Raw genomic sequence first — 21048 nt, 5'->3', positions numbered from 1 at the left:
AACCATTTATATGTCTATACCTTGTCCATCACTGAGCATGCTTTAGATTCCCCTTATGCTCACTTACTTACATATAGATGTAAATGAGTCTATGGTGGTCTAATTTTGACATCAACTTCACACATCACCTCTGAGTTTGGCCCAGCATGTCTGCGGTTCACTGATCAGTACACAATGGAAGAGAAATCAAAAAACAGCAACAACACTTACCAGTAATATGTCAATAGCATTAGGAAGAAAATGGTGATCTTGATTATTAAATATATTTTTAAGCAAGCCCCTTGTGAAGGGTTGCTAAGGTCTAGGGATGAAATCTTGGCCTATCAGGAGTTTTGCCATTAACTTCAGTAGGGCCAGGATTTCACCCTCGATGTCCAAGTGTCAGGGATACGGAAGATATGAAGTGAATGCACAGAGTTAGTTTATTTCAAAACATGTACCTTCTGAATACTTCCACTGAAGGGCTTCAGTATCCCGGAGTTCTTCTTCAGGTTATCGTAATTAGGGACTCCACCGATAAATATGTCAGTGTTGCACTTAATCTGCGTAAAAGCTCCCTGTCACAAAAGTCAGAATCCATTTTTGTTAGATCAGCTGCAACCACGCTTGCATCTTCAGGCTAGCTTGCTTTATATTTTTAGAAAGGTGAGAGCCCTGGGTGACACAGTATTTCTGTACGGTATGCAACATATCCTTACATCTTCATGCTAACGTGGAAGGGACAATGTGGACCCTGTACTAAGTGGCTGGGCCTGATTCTATTTAGAGCTGTCTGGAAAATTTCAAATATTTCAACATTTTGATAAAAACTAGGGCGGGGGGGGGGGGAGAGAAAGAGCTTTAAAATGATATTGAATTTCTTCTCTTTCCTTTTTTTAGACAGTTCTAATTCTGATCTCTTGATCACATCTGTGTGAAGTGGGAATAAATTCACGCAGTCACACTGGTGTGATACTGGTAGCCTGGGTCAAGAGGAGGAAGAGAGATGCTCCCAGTTATGTCCTGGGCTCCTCTCCTTCCCAACTCAAAGCTAAAGAAGAGGCTGCCCCATATATGTCCTTCAATAAGCTCTTATAGGCTTTGGAGAGCCCGGGACTGTGGTTTATCTGAAGATCTCATTTTTGTTAATGTTTGGATGAGAAGTTAGGTCATTTTATGAACAAATTGCTTTATATAGGAGAATATACATTATATGCGTCTTACCTCTGCCATTCCTTCTACTGGCTTTTGTTTATCAACCTGCAAAATAGCATTCTTCGCAGTGCGAGACACTCTGAGTTCATGCCACTGGCCCAGAATGACAGGTTCTTCACTCCTGTTTAAACCAAAAACCACAAACATAAAAACCTATAGGAAGTCTACACTTGCATCTTTTTGATACTTTCAAACATTTGTCTTTACCAACTAGCCTTTTGAAGAAAACGTCCATGACCCTTCCTTCAACAGAAACAGCTTACTGAGTATCTTTACATATTAGCACATTAAATAAAATAAAGGGGAAAAAGATGACTGCACAAAAACTCAATGTATATGAGGCTTAACGGAAGGCACCGTTTCTAAACACTGGCAGTGAAGGAATATGTGTCAGTGTTCCCATATTAAACTAAAAGCATTTTAGTTTTATTTGTAAAAAAACAAAACACTTTAGGCAACCAGTGCACATTTAACTATCTGAGAGCTAAATTTTCTATTCAATTTCTGCAGTTACTTAGATTTAAATATATGAGGAAAAAGTCTCAGATATACATCCTCTACTCCCAATGACAGATGCTGGAGAAACAGAAATTTACCTAAGGCAGAAGTTCCCCAAAGCCTTTGTCTCCTTATGAGACAGAAACATTTTGTGTTTGCTTATCCATTAAATTCGGATAAGCTCTTTTGATGCAGGCCATCACAGTGAAATCTTTTTTTCTTTTTTTTTTAACTGCATGTTGTACATTAGGGGCCGTAACCAAAATATGATCCTAATTATGTAATGAGATTCTGAATAAGAACCATAGTCTCCACTTGTTATGCCAAGTGACCACCAGTCTCACAGGAAACATTTTAAAACTTCAGATAATCTTTATTAACCCAGCACTAATCTGGGACAGAAAAACAGTCTGCAGAGTGGATAGAAACCACGTCCCCACAGATTTACAATTAATGAAGTCCTATAGACATTCCCTTTACTTTGAAATTTTTACTAGTTTAGGTTAAAGCAGTTCAAATCCAAATCATATCTCAAAGCCTTTGCACCTCATTTCTGCCAATGACACCAAACCCTCCAAAAAGCATCAGCAAGCAATGTCATTCATCCTTTGTCCTTTTCTTGTTTAGTGACCATTAGGGTTTAATCACCTTGGATAAATCAATGGGTAATAGGGTTTAATGCCTTGGATAAATCAATATGTAATAAAGAAACCAGATGAGTCTGACTACTTAATAAGATGCAATATATGTATTCTCTGTCCTTTGCAGAAAAAGTCATCATCATGCCAACCCTCCTGCTTTTGTAAACAGTAATTTTAATTAGGGATGAGTGAACCTTGCAGAGTTTGAGATTTTCAGAACTGCAAGTTTATTTTTTGGATTCACAGGGTTTGCAAAACTAATACAAGTTTGTGAACCCTTTTGGATATAATTTAAACCCTGTTTTCCTCAAGGATGAATCGTTTTTTTAAATTGTTTTTCTAGTTATATTGAATCCTTGTCTATGTGTTAGGGATAGACTCACTTCCCCTCATTTCTAGGTTCCTAATCCTGCATTAAGATCCAGGAATGTGGATATCTGTGCCCACGTGAAGTCTTATGGGCACAGTGGATCCTGGTACAGGATAGGCTGACACAGTGGTAGCCTACACCTAATTTTCTATTCAATTTTTTGGTCTCCTCCTTTTACACCCTCTGTTGCTATCTGCCTGCATTCTGCTTCTTTGCTCACCATGTCGCCTAAGCAAAGCACAAAACTCAGTCACCTTCAAGATGAACTTTTAAACTCTCATCATCCAAGTGGCGATGAGCTCGTCTATCCCTAATTATAATGATAACATTTAGATACAGCTCATTTCAGCATGGTGCAATGGCCAAGGTAGCCAGAAGACATGAGTCATATCCCCAGCTTTGGCACTGACTGCATGTGTGACTTTGGGCAAGTCACCTCTGAGCTCTCTGAGCCTATTTCACCATCAGTAAAATGGGTATAATGCTTCTTCCCTCATCTTTGAGATCTATGGAGGAATAGTGCTATCCAAGACTTAAGTATTACATGAGGAGCTGGTAGCAATCCCTACATTTAGGGTGTTTTTTATATCGCTCTTTAATGTATACCTGCTCTTGTATTTTCCACTCCATGCATCTGATAATACATTTAGGTTGCCTAACACTTGCCATTATAAAAGATTCTTGAAACCATTTTTTAAGATGCTCTAACACTTGCACATGTGCATTTATGATACAGTCTTTACTTACATGCTCCCATACAGGGCCGGCTCCAGGCACCAGCTGAGCAAGCTGGTGCTTGGTGCGGCAGATTGTTCGAGGTGGCATTCTGCCCAATCCTAGGGCGGCACGGCCGCTTTTTGTTGTTGTTGTTCCGCTCTGGCTGCCCTGTAGGGGGCGGCGGTGCGGAGAACCAGAGCGCCCTGCAGCACAGTCCTCTTCCTTCCCTCCCCGCTGACCGGAGCGGAGCCCTCGCGGCAGGCGGCAGGAGGCGGCGCAGCAGGCGGGGCCGCATAGCAGCGCCCCTGCTGTACCCCTGGCCGTCCCCTTCTCTCTCTCTCCCACCCGCTCCCTTCCCCACCCCCTCTCCAGCCGGTCCCCCTGCACCCACGCTCCGGCTGGTTTCTCCCTCTCTGGTTTTTTTTTAATGTAAACAGCCAAATTCCACTCTCATATACACATGTACAACTCCTGATGGGAAGTGCATCCATCTATCTGAGTAAATATTTTACAGTAATCTTTAGCAATAGTCTAATATGCAGCAATAATGTATGCAAAGATGTGAGTAATATAGTATATTGCCTGTGGCCATTATATATTGTATGTTTCCTGTGTTCATATGAAATGTTAGACATACTAGAAGCTTTGATTTTCACTGTGGGAGGGCCTGAGTGCATACCTTCAGATAACATCTTGCAGTCTCTATATTCTATATGTAATCCATACTACAGATACATATTGAAAGAAATTATGATTTGTTTGCCCCAAATAGTATTTTTACTGTTTCATTATATATTATTCCTTAATTTCTTGTGATAATATTATTGGGGCAAGGGGGTTAATATTTTAAAGTATTTTCTCTATGTGGATAAGAATAACATCTGCAGTTGCAGGATAGGATGAAATGATAAGTGTTATCAATGCTCATGCTAGCTTCAGACCACCGGATAAGGGTAAAAGGAAAAATACCCCCGTGTTATAGTATTGCAGTTACACACATGGCTTCTATGCCTTCCCTAGAAGTACCCATCACTGGATTTTGTTGGAGCGTGAATACATAACTACACAAACCAGTAGCCTCTCCAACATGGCTATTCCTTTCCTATATCTTCCTTGTGGCATTGTTTGAAAAACTATTACAAATAACATTTACCTGATAATGGCAGTTCCTGAACCACAATCAAACCTGAACTCCACATAGCTGGCCACCATGTTAATAGACAGGAAGTCCTTGCTGTCTGTGTCATAGCTGTACAAGAGGACCCCATTCTCTGAATCTGGACGAAATGTCATCTCAAACTCCATGAAGGAAAGGTAGTTCTGTGGTTCCAACGGCCAGGGTGTTGTAGCAAATGACCTCAGCGACTCATTGAACTGAGGTATGGCCAGAATAAATGCTGGAAGTCCAGAAAAAATAAGTAGGTCACCTTAGGCTCTAAGGTAAGAAACTGACTAACTCACTAACCAATTTCAGACAGCTTTCTTCATTATGCATTTAAATCTACTGTCACACTAGACGCCCTGCCATTCATTCTGCAGCTCTCAGGCACACAGGATAAACATACTGCTGAACTTCCTTCCTCAGACAGCCCGGCTCTATTGGTCAGGCATAGAGAAACATCAGGAACATGGCCTTGTTTTCTCCCAAGCCCTTAGAATTGCTTGCCCAGCAGGCAGTGTGAAGAAGGAGCAGTCCCTGTGCTCTGAAGTGCACAAGGACTGCAACCATTCCCCTATCCACACGCAGCGGTCAAAGGGAACGTGGAGTCTCACCTGCTTATCCATGCAAGATGCACTCTAGCCCATAAAAATAAACAACATAACATGCACACGAGGCATCTATCACCATCTTATTAGCATATGCATGTGCTTTTCAGGAGAAGGAACAAATCGGGGCTGTTTTCTGACAGTTCAATGACATCCAAAGTGGCCTTATCCTACTGAGAAAATGTATTGAACAAGGACTAACATGTAAGTCAGAAATAAAACACATCTGGTGTCCTCTCACCTTCTTCACAATGGCGACCTTTAAATCCAAGAGGGCAAAGGCACACATATGAATCAGCTTGGCTTGCAGTGCAGGTACCGCTGTTAATACAGGAAGCCTCATCGCAGATTCCACTGCTGCATTCACCTAAACTCAGAGCCAGAATGTCATACCATACCAGTTAATCCAAGAGGATTTAGCGGGCTGCTTGCTTGTTATAAACAAATGCAATTTGCTTTCTTAAGTAAACAGAATTCTCTCTCAATCTGCAAAACTACAAAGCAGATTTTAGGCTAAGTGGTTGATTTCAGCATTGATTTTACACTGCATCATAAAGATGATTTAAAAATGGTAGAAATGAGAACTAACCAAATAACAACTCACAAGATTTTTTTTACAGTATAACCATTCACTAGATGACTGGGTTTTGCCTACCCTCAGTAGCATCTTTGTTGTTCTCACGAATGTGTATTTCAGAATCTCCATGTGTCACCCGATTGTTTACATTACAAACATGCTGATTTGTTTAACCTCAATTATCTTAAGTGCTGCTTTGTTCATTCAAAGTTTGGGGACAATATGGTAAGCGCTCAATGTGTTAAGCAGCAGCATCTAAGCTTATTAACCAGTATGTAGTTGTTAACTCTTCTGTCTGCACTGCAGGGGATCCATATTACCAACATATGGGCTTTCTAATCACCATGTCCACCACACTGGCATATGATGTCTACAGTACAGAAAGGTGCCCTGAGGCAACAATATCAAAACTGTCATAGAAGGAGGGATTTTTTTTATTTCTTTCTCAGTCAGTGTATAAAGTACCAGTTAACTCAGATATTTTTATTTTAAATTGTATTATTGTTTATTTAAATCATTCCCCCCCCCCAGTGTACAGGAATAAATTGTAAATATAAGTTAACAAGGCCCAGATCAATACATGCACCATGTGTGAGTGTAAGCACATTGTTTATGTCTCTGCAGTGTTTTAAAGGGGGTAAAGTGCTACAAAATGGTGAAGGAGAACAAATTTACACTTCAAACATACTCCTGGAGGTGGGGTAGGTATATAGAGGGTGCTCCAAGAGAGTATTTTCAGAGTGATTTACCTCAGATTATAGATTGGATCGCTCAGACAAGAAACATGCACAAGGGTGAGTCGGAAACAGAGTCAGAACTGACAAGCAGGGAGCGGTTGTATTATCTGGGGTGACTGAGCAAAGTTTGGCAAACCTGCTATTGACAAGAGGAACCCTTTTTTTAAAAAGGGAGAGGAGCATCAGGCAGAAATATTTAATCTACTGCACAGGGCACTGCAAAACCTCAGTGGGGTCCTGGCATGAGTGAAGTTCAAACTCAGATTTTGATTTCCTATCTTACATTCATTCAGTGTGTAAAGAACAGCAGGGAAAGAACTTCTGAAGAGATTTAACACATGATAAACTTCAATTTTATCTTCAATTCAGCCAGTCATTTCAACCAGAGTTGATTAATTGTTTTGTCCTGTTACATGAACAAGAAGACCACTGTGCTATACAACTTGGAATATAACCTTTGGATCACAATGTCACAGAAGTTAGAGATGGAGAAAGGTCTATTAGGTCATTTTGTCCCTCTCCCTGACAGAGCAGAATTGTTCCCTATTGTACATTTATAAGTGTTTCGTCAAGCCTAGTTTTTAATGTACCAAGTGATGGCCTGATTACACTATTCATAGCACAAAGTATGGCACACCCGACCAGAGGACAGGTTAAAGACAGAACCCATGTGGACACATCTCCTCAGGGACAGGATGAATTCCACGTCCAGGTGAAGAGAGACAATTACCCTACAAAATGCCTCCCCTGCCAGCCAGCTGTGTGAGCAGCTGTTCTTGCAATGCTAATTATTCCCCATCATCTCTCACAAACAGCTGTCAACGATGGTAAAGGGGGGCTGGATAAGAGTGGGAATCCTGCGGTACTGTTTGTCATCTGAATATAATTCACTGTTGTGGGTTTAAATAACACTTGCACACACAGAGCACCTATACTTTGAAAAAAGAACGAGGAGTACTTGTGGCACTTTAGCCCTGGTTTACACTGGGGAGGAGAGGGGGGGATTGATCTAAGTTACGCAACTTCAGCTATGTGAATAATGTAGCTGAAGTCGATGTACTTAGATCAACTTACCGTAGTGTCTTCACCACGGTGAGTCGACTGCTGCCGCCTCCCTGTTGACTCTGCTTGTGCCTCTCGTGGCACTGGAGTACAGGAGTCGACGGGAGAGGGCTCGGGGGTCGATTTATCGTGTCTAGATGCAATAAATCGATCCCCGCTGGATCGATCGCTGCCCGCTGATCCGGCGGGTAGTGTAGACATAACCTTAGAGACCACTAGCAGATTTATTTGGGCATACGCTTTCGTGGGCTAAAACCCACTTCGTCGGATGCATACAGTGGAAAATACAGGAGGAAGATATATATACACAGAGAACATGAAAAAATGGGTGTTGCCATAGCAGCCATAACGAGACTAATCAATGAAGGGGGGCTATCAATCAAGATGGGCTATTGATTAGTCTCGTTATAGCTGGTATGGCAACACCCATTTTTTCATGTTCTCTGTGTATATATATCTTCCTCCTGTATTTTCCACTGCATGCATCCGACGAAGTGGGGTTTAGCCCACGAAAGCGTATGCCCAAATAAATTTGTTAGTCTCTAAGGTGCCACAAGTACTCCTCGTTCTTTTTGCTGATACAGACTAACACGTCTACCACTAGGAAACCTATACTTTGAGACTCTCTCCCCACTTATCACTAATAATCATAGCAGCACCATGATGGAGGTGAATAGTACAAGGCCAAGTACATTTTATAGATGGGGAAACTGAGGCAACCAGTGAATGGCAAAGTCACAGATGGAACCCAGACGTCATGGGTTCCAGTATGGTTCTCTAACTGCTAGATTCTACTTTTGTTTCTTAATCATAAGGATATGAGTTTTCTGATAGACTATGGAGTCATCTGCAAATATATATGATGTAGCAGTGTAGCGCTTCCAGAGCGTTCACTCTCAAGGCTTGTTTACACTAACAGCGCTGCAGCTTCTCCCAGCAGTACAGTTACTTCATCTCCTTGACAGGCAATAGCTATGTCGATGGGAGAAGCCCTCCTGTCGACATAGCGCTGTCTGCACTGGGGGTTAGGACAATACAATGGTGTCACTCAGAAAATCCACACCCCTGAGCAACATAGTTATCGACCTAGATTTGTAGCTCAGACCAAGACTCAGTGGTCTGTGCACCTAGATGCAGATGTTTTTCAGAGGAACACATCTCTGAGACGGGATGAAATCCTGGCCCCAGAGAAGTCAATGGTAAAGCTTGCATTGATTTCAAAGCATTTCACCCAAAGGATTCCACCCAGGGGGGGATTCCAAATTACATGTCAGCTCTCTATGAGTTTGTGACCTGGGGAAAACCGCTAGTAAAACATCAGGCTTTATGAAGGCCTGCTGTACACCAGGGAAATTCTCCCATGGAGACAGTGAGCAGAGTCTGCATTGCGTCCTTTCTACACGAGACTGTCCCAAACAGCGTACGCATTGCTTCCTTCCCCGCATGGCTCCCACCGGGGCAGGAGAACGTTAAAACTGTGACTGGAATTCCATCAGAGCCATCTCTTGCAGAGGCCACACTAGGGAATGAAAGTTCCACTGCTTTCTCCTTTGGCTGCCCTGGCCAGACTCTTCTGGGCACCTCTCCCAGGGGACTTTGCATTACCAGGGGGCTCTGAGTTATGCCAGCAGAATGTAACTCATCACCATCATGATGCTAAAGAGGGACAAGTTATGCAACAATTTATACCAATTTATACCTCACTAGCTACCCAGATTGTCAGCTCTATGGGGCAGGGACCATCTTTTTGTGCTTGCACAGTGGGGCCTGTTCCCGATAGGGACCCTTATGCTCTACCTCAATATAAACAGCAGCTTGTGATAAATCCAAAGGAGCGAAAAAGAGGTCCAGCAACACACCGAGGCAAGAAAGACCAGATAGACTGAATTCACTTATCAAGCTTCATAAAAAAAATCCAATAATCCAATAAACAGACCTCTCAGAACAGATGTCAGCAACTGATGACCTCTTCCTATCCCATCTGTTCACTGATCAACATCATTATCACCATGGAATATTTCAGGCCTCATCACAAAGACCCAAACTAAACATGGCCAGTACCGTCCCTTCCCTAATTCAACAATATACTAATGAATCTGTGGTCTCATGAATTATTAACAGAGGACTACATTTAAATGTCAGGCTTTGACACCTTTGGGACTGGCCATGGAAAGTGCTACTGGAAATCCCTGCTTGGGAGGAGAGCACCAGTACTGTATTAGGAGGGTGTTGCAGGTTACCAGAGAGACATGGGCCAGGGCTGGCTCCAACTTTTTTGCTGCCCCAGAGGCAAAGAAAAAACAACAACAGCCAATCGGCAGCACTTTGGCGGCAGCTCAAAGAGGAAGAGAGGGACTGAAGGACCCGCCACTGAATTGCCGCCAAAGACCCGGACGTGCCGCTCCCCCTTTCTATTGGCCGCCCCAAGCACCTGCTTCCTTCACTGGTGCCTGGAGCCGGCCCTGATATGGGCAGAGATGTAAGTAGAAACCTACACAACACAACATCCATCTGTACTACGTCTAGTGTAGTGGTGGTCATTGCTGTTAGTTTTGCACTTTCATGAGCAGCAAATTTAAGCAAAATCTTTGAGACAAAGGACAATACAATTTTTAAAATTAATGGTAGAAGTTCCAGACTGACACATTCTCAGTGATTAAGGTGAAGGGACAGCTTTTGTTTCAGCCAGCGCATTCTCAATTTCTAAGGTCCATCCACAAATCCTGCATCTTGCCCGGCGGTTAGACTAGATGACCCATGTGGTCCCTTCTAACCCTATGGTTCTATGATCCTGCTGTCCAAAGAACCCCTCTCCCCCACCCCCCGAGTGACACTGAGGTATTCCATTTTTCAGTTCAGTATTGATGAATACACTGAAAAGTCAAGCTTCCCTTCCTGCATCTCATCCCTACATCAAATCCCAGGGCATGGGACCCTTATAGTGGCGAAGAGAAAGAAGGGAGCTTCAGCAGGAATATATAGTACTAAAGGTGTCTGCCCTTCCTCCTTTGCCAGCACTTCAGTAGGACTGATTTATACACAGGACAGGCCTCTTCTTTTTCTTCCATTTTGTGGTCCCTGATTTATACCCAATATAGAATGGAAGGTCAGTTACCAGAAAAGCTAATAGACTTGAATGGCTAATTCCAGTTTATATTATGTACAGTTTTAAGTCATTTTCTATACTGTTTGCAAAGCTTCCATGGTACATGGTACACAGCAAGCTCTGCAATTGTGAGGAGCAATGTAACACATGGTATGGTTCCATCTTTCAGCTTCAGGTCACACATGGAAAAATCCAGCATTTATTTTAGTTGATGTTGATTGTTAATGCAACAGTGTGCGGAGAGCACATGGCTGGGAATGACTGTAGTTGGGACCCAAGAGGCACTAGAGATTAGGGATCAGGGAACCTCAGAAAGGTTTTAAGCTGTTTTCCATAGATTCTCACGCTATTGTGAAATTACTCTCTGTGCTTCCAAAACCTTATTTTTTTCAGTGTCCGGTTTCTGGGTCAATCTGTTCCTTTCTTATATGGCACAGAAGTCTGGTCATTTTATCCAGAGAATACAGAGCAGTTGTTAATAAGTTTCATACTGGTCACTGCCATACTGCAATTTGGACTGCAAAACTACAAAAGAGAAGAAAGATGACTTTGTGGCTGAAGCACAGGACAGTCAGGATGTATGGGTTCTATTCCTGCCTTTTCCACTGAGTCACTGTGTGACCCTGGGCAAATCACCTGTTCTGTTTAGATTGTAAGTGTGACAGACATGTCAATTTCCTGCAATATTTCTGGAAGACTTTACTGAATTAGGTTTAAATAGCTTTGGGGTCCATTGTATTATAAAGACAAAACTGATGTATCATTGTGGGGATTGTATGTAAGTTCTCTGGATGGAAGATGTGGCCTACGTAAGTGTTATAGGCATCAAAGGACTATTTTAAACCATGTGCCACACAAGAAGGAACTTCTGGACAAAAGATATATGGATTTCCCTAGGAAGTACAAGGGGAAGAGGGGAATACAGATTCCCACTTCTGCACCCAATCTTTTGCAGCTATGTCCTGAAAAGATAACCATTGTCTGGCTGATAACTTATTCATGGTCTCTGCAGATCAAAGTTGCAGTCTGCATAAAGGAAAGGCTAACCTACGCATAAGGGTTCTTGTTCTGAGCAAAAAGCTGTTATGAATTTGTGATGACAGAAGAACCCCTGGGTGGAATTTCAAGGACTGGAATCCTATCAGAGTCCTTATTGGAATTGGGGGTGATCTCTGGTAATTTTCCCCGGGGGTGCTCAACCACCACTCAGCCCCAGGCCCTACCCCCACTCCAACCCTTTCCCCAAGGCTCCACTCCACCCCACCTCTCCTCTTCCCCGCCTCTTTCTGCCCTCTCCCCCAAGTGCACCCCATCCCTGCTCCTCCCCTCCCACCCAGCACCTCCTGCACACCGCTGAACAGCTGTTCCGTGGTGTGCAGGAGGCACTGGGAGGGAGGAGGAGGAGTTGATCAGAGGGGCCGGCGGCCCCAGACATGACTCGCGAACCCCCTGGAGTACCCTTGTGGACCCCCAGGAGTACCCTTGCAGACCCCCTGGGGTCTGCTGACCCCAGTTTGAGAATCGCTAGGCTCTGGGGCCTCATTTGGGAAGAAGAGTCCTTTATCATGCCAAGAAATTCTGTCACGGATCTGAAATTCATCCATGGGAGCTCCCACTTTCCCTGGGGCAATTACTAATAATGTTCCAGGCCAACAATCAGCATGCTTTGTTGAGAGCTTGTCTTCACTGAGTGTTTGAAATACAAACTCAAAATCCTTTACAGAGTCTAGAGAAATACTATACAAAATATACAGACCTATTCCCCACTCTCCCCAACCAAACTCTGAACACAATTATTTCATTTTTCAATTGGTAGAAAATAACCCCATTATTCTTGTTTAACATTGATAAAGGACCCCATAACATTGCACTTACCTACATCAGCACCGCTTAAAGCCTTCCCTAGTGGCCAGGGTCTCATGTCAACTATCTTCCCATTGACAATGAGTGACTGAACGCAACCCTGAAAGCCACGGTTGGTTCCTGCTGCTCTGACCAACCAGTATGCACTAGGAGCACCACCAAGATAGAAAGGAGTCCGGAAGGTAATTTTACTATATTGGCCCTACAAGGTAAAACAGAGCTGTTTAACTATTTTAAATCACACATTATATTCTATGATAGACTAATGAAGGCAAGATAATTAAGCCATGCAGCCATGATCAGTTTTTCCCCTCAATGAAGAAAAAGAGGCCTTTGAGGAAAACTAGGTTGTCTGTTAGTAATTCTCTCCCATCCATTCCTCCTCCAAAAATATTATCACCCTAAACATTTACTTTTATGCCTATTTCTTATCTTGATGTTATGGCTCTACTAATGTAAACAAAATTAATGAATCATTTGATTAGGAGAGCATGTCTGTCCTTCCTTTGCGCTTCCCAGTACAACTTGTTTTCCTATGTTTGTGTTTTCATTTGTAGGCTCTGTGGGGTCCAGAGTAACTTAATATTTGTGTCTTGGACAGCACTGAGCAAAGTGTGAGCGTTAAATAAATAAATAATAATGAATTCAGCCCTAGAGTTAAAAGGACAGATTTCAGTGGAATTACACCCATTTATGCCAAGGCTAAATTTTGTTTGTTTTGTTTTCTTTAGGCCAGGACTCAACTTAAAGTTTTACTGGCATATCTACGTTGGAAAGGCGTGTGATTTTTTTTTTTGATGACATAGTTATGTCAGTAAGAGCCCTAGTGCAGATGCAGTTATGCTGGGATAAGGTGTTTTACAGCAGTACATCTTATTTTGGTTCCCCTATAAGAATAAATTATACTGTCATAAGCACTTGCATAACCAGTATAACTGCACTACACTTAGGCAGGGGGTTCACTGCTTCAATTACGCCAGCATAGTTAAAGTGCACTACTTTTAAGTGTAACCAGTGCCTTTGGGTCTTTTATTTTAAATACTATATTTAGAGTCTGTAAATAAATGTCTAAAGCCAAATCTAGCGATATAACCTCTAGAGCCAAATCAAAACCATTCCATTTTCAGGGGGTGACGGTGGGGGCTAGTAGTGCTTGTCCTGGGGGTAGTGGAAGTAACAGGAGCAGAGTTATTGGCAATTGTCCACTAATTATTTTCCTTCTGTTCTCTCCTCAGGTCACAGGGGATCAAGTCAAGGCACACCTCTACCCCTATATAACGCTGTCCTCGGGAGCCAAAAAAATCTTACCACGTTATAGGTGAAACCGCGTTATATCGAACTTGCTTTGATCCACCGGAGTGCGCAGCCCCGCACCCCCGGAGCGCTGCTTTACCGCGTTATATTCGAATTTGTGTTACATCGGGTCACGTTATATCGGGGTAGAGGTGTATCTTCATTTATAATATTTATCTTGGCTGTGCCCCATGAAATCATTGGAGTTAAATGAGGCCTCATTCAGGGCAGATTCTGACACTATGTTTCTAACTGCATGACAACTGTTCATAGCGTATTATTAATTTTAATTTTTCTTTGTTTTTCTTTTCGGTTCATTCTTAGATGTTTTAGTATTTTTCCTTTTACAGTGAACCAGTGTTTCTACAGTTTTCCACCCTCTCTATTTTTAATTTTATTTAATGAAAATATTATTCAGATCTTTTGTCTTTGATGCCCTTGTGTCATTATACATGCGCATTTGTATGTGTCTCTGGGGCCCTGTCTGCACTACGGGTGCTACATAGTTATGGTGCTGCAGCTGTGCCGTGGTAGTGCTGTAGCATAGATGCTTCCTATAGTGACAGAAGGGGTTATTCTGTCACTGTAGGTAATCCACTTCTCCAAGCAGCAGTAGCTAGGTTGATGGAAGAATTCTCATTGCATCAACACTAGTGGTTAGTTGGCTAAACTATGGTGCTCAGGGTGGGAACTTTTCACACAACTGAGCACTGTGGCTATGTCAACCTAACTTTTAAGGATAGACCAGGCCCGGAGGGTGAGGTGGGACGTGTACATGTGCGAGAGAGAGAGAGAGGTATTTTTTTTATCTGGACTAGGCAGCAGGGGGGAGCAGATATGGGAGGCAAGGCAAGGAATTGGGGAGAGCAACAGTACGCTCTGCTAGATATTGGAAAGGAGAACACATCTGGGGCTAGGGAGGGTGGCTGGAGGATTGCTGGACAATGGGAAAGTGCAGTGACGAAACCAAGCCTTTTTAAATATTCAGTTTGATTTATGTGACTATAAATCTGTTAAAATTGATTCTGGTTCATGCAACTGTCCCATCCCTAATAAAGACACACAAATTTAATCAGATCTATTATAACACACTCCCTGTTGGGAAGAAATGCCATCAGTCGGCAGACAGCCAAGGCTGAGCATTAGGAACCTGATCACTTACCTGAGATTTACCTGTGACTGGTGTGTCGTTATCCAGCCGGAGCCAGCCATTCAGCCCATCTCTGAACACAGTGATACTGTGCCAGTTGCCCAGTTTGATTTTGCTTTCACTCATAATGACTGCAACTCCCGTCCCACAATTGAACCTGCAAGAGCCAGACAATGAGCACAAAAGTGACAATTTTGCATTAAACAAACAACCTAAGCTTATTTTTTGACTAAGAAGGGGGCCTTCTCTTCTCAGAGCCTCTCTGTTTCTCCTTTTACATTAAAGAGCGATATAAAAACACTCAGACAACTGATCTATATCTGGTCTGTTTTAGTGCAGATAAAATATCTTTTCAAATTTTAAACTTTCTTTACTCTGTTTCCTTCTTCCGTGTAGGAGACTTTGCATCCTCTGGCAATACAAAGTATATTGCAAAGCCTGCCAACTTTCTGAAATGGTTTCAAGATGCAGCGTATTAGAATTTGAGTTGCTGCTATCACAGTAATTTCTCTTGGGAATTTTCCTAGCTCCCTGGTGAGAGCTGGAGTTAAAGCAATAATACTGGGATTCTATATGAAACTCAGATTGTTTGGTACTGATTGACAAGGAGGCCTCAATAGCAGCAAAGCTGAATGTGCACAAAGCATGCTATTTTCTTTGCTTTGTCTCCACTATATGGGTCAGGTTGAGGTAGACCAGAAATAGGGTTAGGACACATCATTCCCTTTTGTTTCCCCCCATCTTTATAGCAATCACCATTCCGGTTAATAGGTGCCAGATGGAAGTCTCTCCAGATATCCTTTAAGATGATCTTATACAGTCACTAGAGCAATGTGAGACTCTTTGTCTCTGTTTCCTTTAAAGCTCCTCAAGCTCCTACCAGATCAGCGATGTGGTACCGAGTTTCAGTCCCAAACTTGATTTCTGCAGACTAACACATTGTCCTACCACTAGACATCTGGGTTAGCTGCATCTCCTTTGTTCTGAAAACGTTCTTGGGGTTCCCTTATTTATAAAGCAAACTAACTAATTGTACACACCTAGCTACAGTGCTAGCATAGTGCTAGTGGACTGCAGGCATTTCTGACCTTGCTAAGAAATAACAATGTTCACTTTGTGAAGGAATCCTCAGGAGGCAGCCTTGTGGCTGACTTCCTCAGTGCCTGAGCTGGGGGAATACTCTGTTTGCTGGCTGCACAGCATTTAAGGGCCCCTTTTCACTGCACACAAGGACTGGAGTGGGTGAGGAGCTCACCCATGGAAAGGCAGTAGATCCATTACCTGAACTGGATGTTGCGTCGGATTATCGCCAGTGACATAAAATCACCACGGCCATGCTCATTCTCTCCACAGTACAGCAGCAAACCGTCTTCTGCTTCAGCCTGTGATCACAGTATCAACATGCAAAAGTCAGTCTCCACCTCCTGGCTATAAACAACAAGGAGTCCTTGTGGCACCTTAGAGACTAACAAATTTATTTGGGCATAAGCTTTCAGGGGCTAGAATCCACTTCATCAGATGCATGGAGTGGAAAATACAAGAGCAGAGATAAATAAAAAGCTGGGAGTTGTCTTACCAAGTGTGAGGTCAGTCTAACAAGACAATTCAATTAACAGTATGATACCAAGGGAAGAAAAATAACCTTTGTAGTGGAAATGAGAATGGCCTAAGGCAATTCCCATCTTTTCATGTATTTAAACCTGTATAAATTCCATATACTTGTATTTTCCACTCCATGCATCTGATGAAGTGGGTTCTAGCCCACAAAAGCTCATGCCCAAATAAATGTGTTAGTCTCTAAGGTGCCACATGGACTCCTTGTTGGTTTTGCTGATACAGACTAACACGGCTACCCCTCTGAAATCTGGCTATAAAGTAAATGCACTAATGGAAGTACTAGTGCAGGAACCAGGAACTGTTTTCTCAGAGAGGGGGACAAACGGGGGGGTAGTGATATTGGTTTTGAAACACCATTGTTGGATGGAATTTTTTCTTGCAGAGTCAAAATTAGAAGTGGGTCAATACAAAATCATATATTTGATAGGCATCCACTATTAGGATTTTATTGGGAAATGGTTCAGATTTCAGGCCACTCTTCTCTGTATACTATCATATTGCAAAGGAGCAGGTATACAAACTCTGATTTATTCATGGAAAGTGTTGGGCAACCTTAATCACAGGCTATCAGCTCTGCCTGTAATAAATAGCATGAATGCAAGTGAACACAGAAATTACACTATCAGATCAGACCACTGATCTAACTAGTCCAGTATCTAGTGTTTCCGAGGAAGAAAATAATCATAATGATATTACGCCTGGTGGAAGAAGGAAAAAATAACTTCCTCGTCTCTGAAGATGATCAGTGTATGCTGTAAAACATGAGGGACATCTGCTTATCTATGAAACAGGAAGTTCAGAGGTACTTAATTAGTTTATGTGTGTGCCACTGCTGAACAGATAGATATTTACAAAAATTCCAAACATAATGCAGTCTAAAGTTCACCCGTATAGCTCTGTCACAATAAGTCAGTGCTAACCTGAAATCCCTCAACACTGCCATTTCCAGGACCTTCCCTAAGAAAAAGACTACCAGGAGTATGGACAAACATCTTGGCTGAGACTATCACATTTATTTTCTCTTTTGGGATGCGAACCCAGATTTCCAGAGGTGAAGGCTATGGATTAACTCACTGAAATATCTAGCTTGCAGCATAGGCTTTTGAAGCTACTCACTCTTCTATTGTTCCTTCTTTACACTAATGGAAGTGAATACAATTTAAAAATGCTTTGTGAGTTCTGGACTGCTTAAACTTACCCTGAATTCAAGAGTAATTTGGAATGTTTGATAGGAATTTTTCAGTGGTTCAAAGGTGATGTATGAGTAGCCAGAGAACTGAGGATACTGGATAATAATATCTGAAAGGCAAAGATAAGAGCATGTTGTTTGGCAATGTGTTCAAATATAAAATCAATATGCACATTTAGCACCAGATAACATCAGGCAAAAATACAAGACTGAGTTCCTCCAGAGACAACTATTAGTCAGCAATAGTCAACAATCAGTTAACCTACTGCTTTCTCCTCCTACTACCTTTCAGAGCTAATTCCCTTGTTTCAGAGGATCTGCTGAACTTGCACAGAAACAGCATACTCATGGGAAAATTCTGCTCAACAGTTTCAGCAGCGGCATCACTAGGTTTTCTGATGTAACTGAAAGCAGAATTTGGTCCTTGGTGATTCATCTTGATTTAGGAAAATGTTTAACACAGAGACAGACAGCAAGGCATTTTTTTCCTCAGGGAAGAGAACATATGTGAGAAATACACATTGAGTCAGATTCCAGGCTGCATTAGGTCAGCTTTGTTGTGCAAAGCTGCTCTAAAGCTGATGTACTTAGCCAGCAGAGAATCCTTAGGTGGCTTAGAGTGGGTATAACAGCTTCCACATTACCACCTCCTCTCTGTGGCCAGTTTAGAGTGTATGGCCAGGGCAGCCTATGCCCTGGCAATCATTGGCTGCTATAATGGTCCCTTAGGGCTGTTGGCCGCTGGCAAATCAGCCTTCTTGCTTCTCTAGTTTATGTCAGAAGGTCAGCCAGGCGCAGGACACCCCATGATTGGGAAGAACACAAAGATGGCTTAAAGACACCTTTGTACATTCTGGTCCTGAGGAGCATCAAGGATGCCTCAGCCAGAGCTCAGGATGTGACTATTATCTCTGAATCAGATATAAACCTAATGAAGTAGGAAGGATGGAGGTTCTAACCTTTCTCTATTACTTGTGTTCGGGGTGATTTTGCCTTTCCATTTGTACACAAGTACAGTTACTTTTACAGCTGCACTGCAAAGAAACAAAATACAGCTTAGACTGAAGCTAACAGAGCTTTAGAGCATTGGTCCCCAAACTTTTCAGGGTCGCACCCCCCTTACCTGTCTGGGGTCCCACACACACACACACACACATCTGGAGCCAGGAGTGGGGTCCCGGCTCCCAGGTCTGGGGCTGGGAGGGGGAGGACATGGACAGGGGTAAGGAGGCCAAGACTGGGGCAGGACTGGGGCTGGGAGCAGGGCTGTGGCAGGGAATGGAGATGCAACCAGGGGCTGAGGCTGGGGCCAGGTGTGGAGCTGCGGCTGGGCCGTGGTTGGGGGCTGAATCTGGAGGTGGGGCCAGGCACGGAGCTGGGAGCCAGGGCTGTGGGCGGAGCTGGGTGCCGCACAGGGCTGGGTGGCACTCCCTCCCTGCCCGCCGTGGGGGCTGGCCTGGGTCCTACTACACCCCCCCCCCGAATGTTCCTCCATGCACCTCTAGGGAGGCGTGCCTCACAGTCTGGGGACTTCTTTTTTAGAGAGACAAGCTGAGTGAAGTAATATCTTTTATTGGACCAACTTCTATTGGTGAGAGAGACCAGCTTTTGAGGTTACACAAAGCTCTTCTTCAGGTCTGGGAAATGTACTCAGGAGTGTACCAGCTAAGTAGGAGGTTTATCAGATTGTTTAGCATAAATAGTTAACACTTATTTCAAGGGAAGGTCCATTAACACCCCTCTAGTCATAATGGGGAAAGTGTGTGTGTGTGTGTGTGTGTGTGTGTGTGTGTGTGTGTGTGTGTGNTGTGTGTGTGTGTGTGTGTGTGTGTGTGTGTGTGTGTGTGTGTGTGTGTGTGTGTGTGTAAAAACAGAGGGGGAAGCAGGGGATTATTGGCGTGTTATAGATTGTTTTTATATGCCATAAATCCACTGTCTCTATTCAATCCATGATTTTTAATGTCTAGCAAAGTTATGAATTTAAGCTCTCCGGTTCATCTTTTGAAAATGTTGTGCAGGTGTCCTTTAAGGATGATGTCGGATAGGCATAGGCAGCAGGTGAAGCTTCCCATGGGGGAGGCTAGCCCCCATCCCACCTCTTCCACCTGCAGCCCTGCCCACACTCCTCCCAGGCCCCGCCTCCGTTCTACCCCCAGGCTCCGCCCCCTCCCCACTTGGCACCGCCACTCACCGAGTCCCTCCTCACCCCCGCAGATCACTACAAGATCCCCTGTGCTCACCTCCTCATCCCCCGCCTGCCCGCCGCTTGCCTCCTCATCCACCCGGTCCCTCCTCACTCCTCTGCTCACCACAAGATACCCCATCCCCCAATCAGGCTGATAGGTCAGATATAGAATGATCACTTCGTGAACAGTGTTCACTCACAGGTGATATGGTGTTTTTTCCTTTCCCCCTATGACTGGAGGAGTTTTATCGGGCCACTTCACTTTGAATTGTTACTTGAAATATTTGTTAATTGCTTATGCTAAACAATCTGTATCTCACTGTGACGTTCCGAGTACATTTCCCAGACCTGAAGAAGAGTTCTGTGTAAGCTTGAAAGCATATCTCTCTCACCAACAGAAGTTAGTCCAATAAGAGATATTACCTCACCCAGCTTGTCTCTCTGGGAGAGATACAGCTACAATATCTGGGACAGATATGGCTACAATAACACTACTAACAAAGCTTGTTATAGAAAAATGAGTGAGGGTATAGCACAAATGAATTAACTGATGAAAACTCATCCCCAAGAGGTACTGACCATAAAAAGGGTTCACTGGATGAATTGCATCCAAAGAAGTGAGGTTTTTACCCATGAAAGCTTATGCCCAAATAAATCTGTTAGTCTTTAAGGTGCCACCAGATTCCTTGTTGTTTTTGTAGATACAGACTAACACGGCTACCCCCTGATACTTGGATGAATTGTGACTCTAACAAGGACTGTTAAGTATAAAAAAGTTCTGTAGCATCAGCCTAATTAATGCATTGTTTAACATGCGATGATGGCTCATGAGGGGAAGATCACTACTGTGCAGTATTAGTGCATGATCTGGTTAGGACACCTGGGGATAAATACTCCATTAAAGAGAATTGATTCTAGACTCAGATTAACAGCTCCAGCTCCACTAGCTTTATATAATTATGTGACATCCATAAGAATTCCATAACTTCACAGGCTTGGGCATTATGGCAAAAAAAAAAAAAAAAAATTACATCTATAGCTGTTCCATCAGCTATTGTCACAATAGTTGCTTTGCAGATTGA

At 43.1% G+C, this 21048-nt stretch overlaps 1 protein-coding gene across 1 annotated transcript in view; it reads right to left on the bottom strand.

The window, feature by feature from the left end:
• EGFLAM (EGF like, fibronectin type III and laminin G domains) overlaps positions 1-21048 on the bottom strand; it is a 99965-nt gene that overhangs the window by 3416 nt on the left and 75501 nt on the right. Inside the window, exons 10-17 of the mRNA XM_034774018.1 lie at positions 17791-17891; positions 16257-16357; positions 14988-15132; positions 12545-12734; positions 5429-5554; positions 4574-4817; positions 1204-1315; positions 441-557 (exon numbers count right to left, since the gene is read on the bottom strand). Coding sequence (XP_034629909.1) covers positions 441-557; positions 1204-1315; positions 4574-4817; positions 5429-5554; positions 12545-12734; positions 14988-15132; positions 16257-16357; positions 17791-17891 — 1136 coding nt within the window. The remainder of the gene's footprint in view (positions 1-440; positions 558-1203; positions 1316-4573; positions 4818-5428; positions 5555-12544; positions 12735-14987; positions 15133-16256; positions 16358-17790; positions 17892-21048) is intronic.

The sequence above is a fragment of the Trachemys scripta genome, chromosome 6 (genome assembly GCF_013100865.1).
Source record: "Trachemys scripta elegans isolate TJP31775 chromosome 6, CAS_Tse_1.0, whole genome shotgun sequence".
Taxonomy (NCBI): Eukaryota; Metazoa; Chordata; order Testudines; family Emydidae; genus Trachemys; species Trachemys scripta.
The sequence above is the reverse complement of the archived record's forward strand: the minus strand, read 5'-3'. Positions and strand labels throughout refer to the sequence as shown.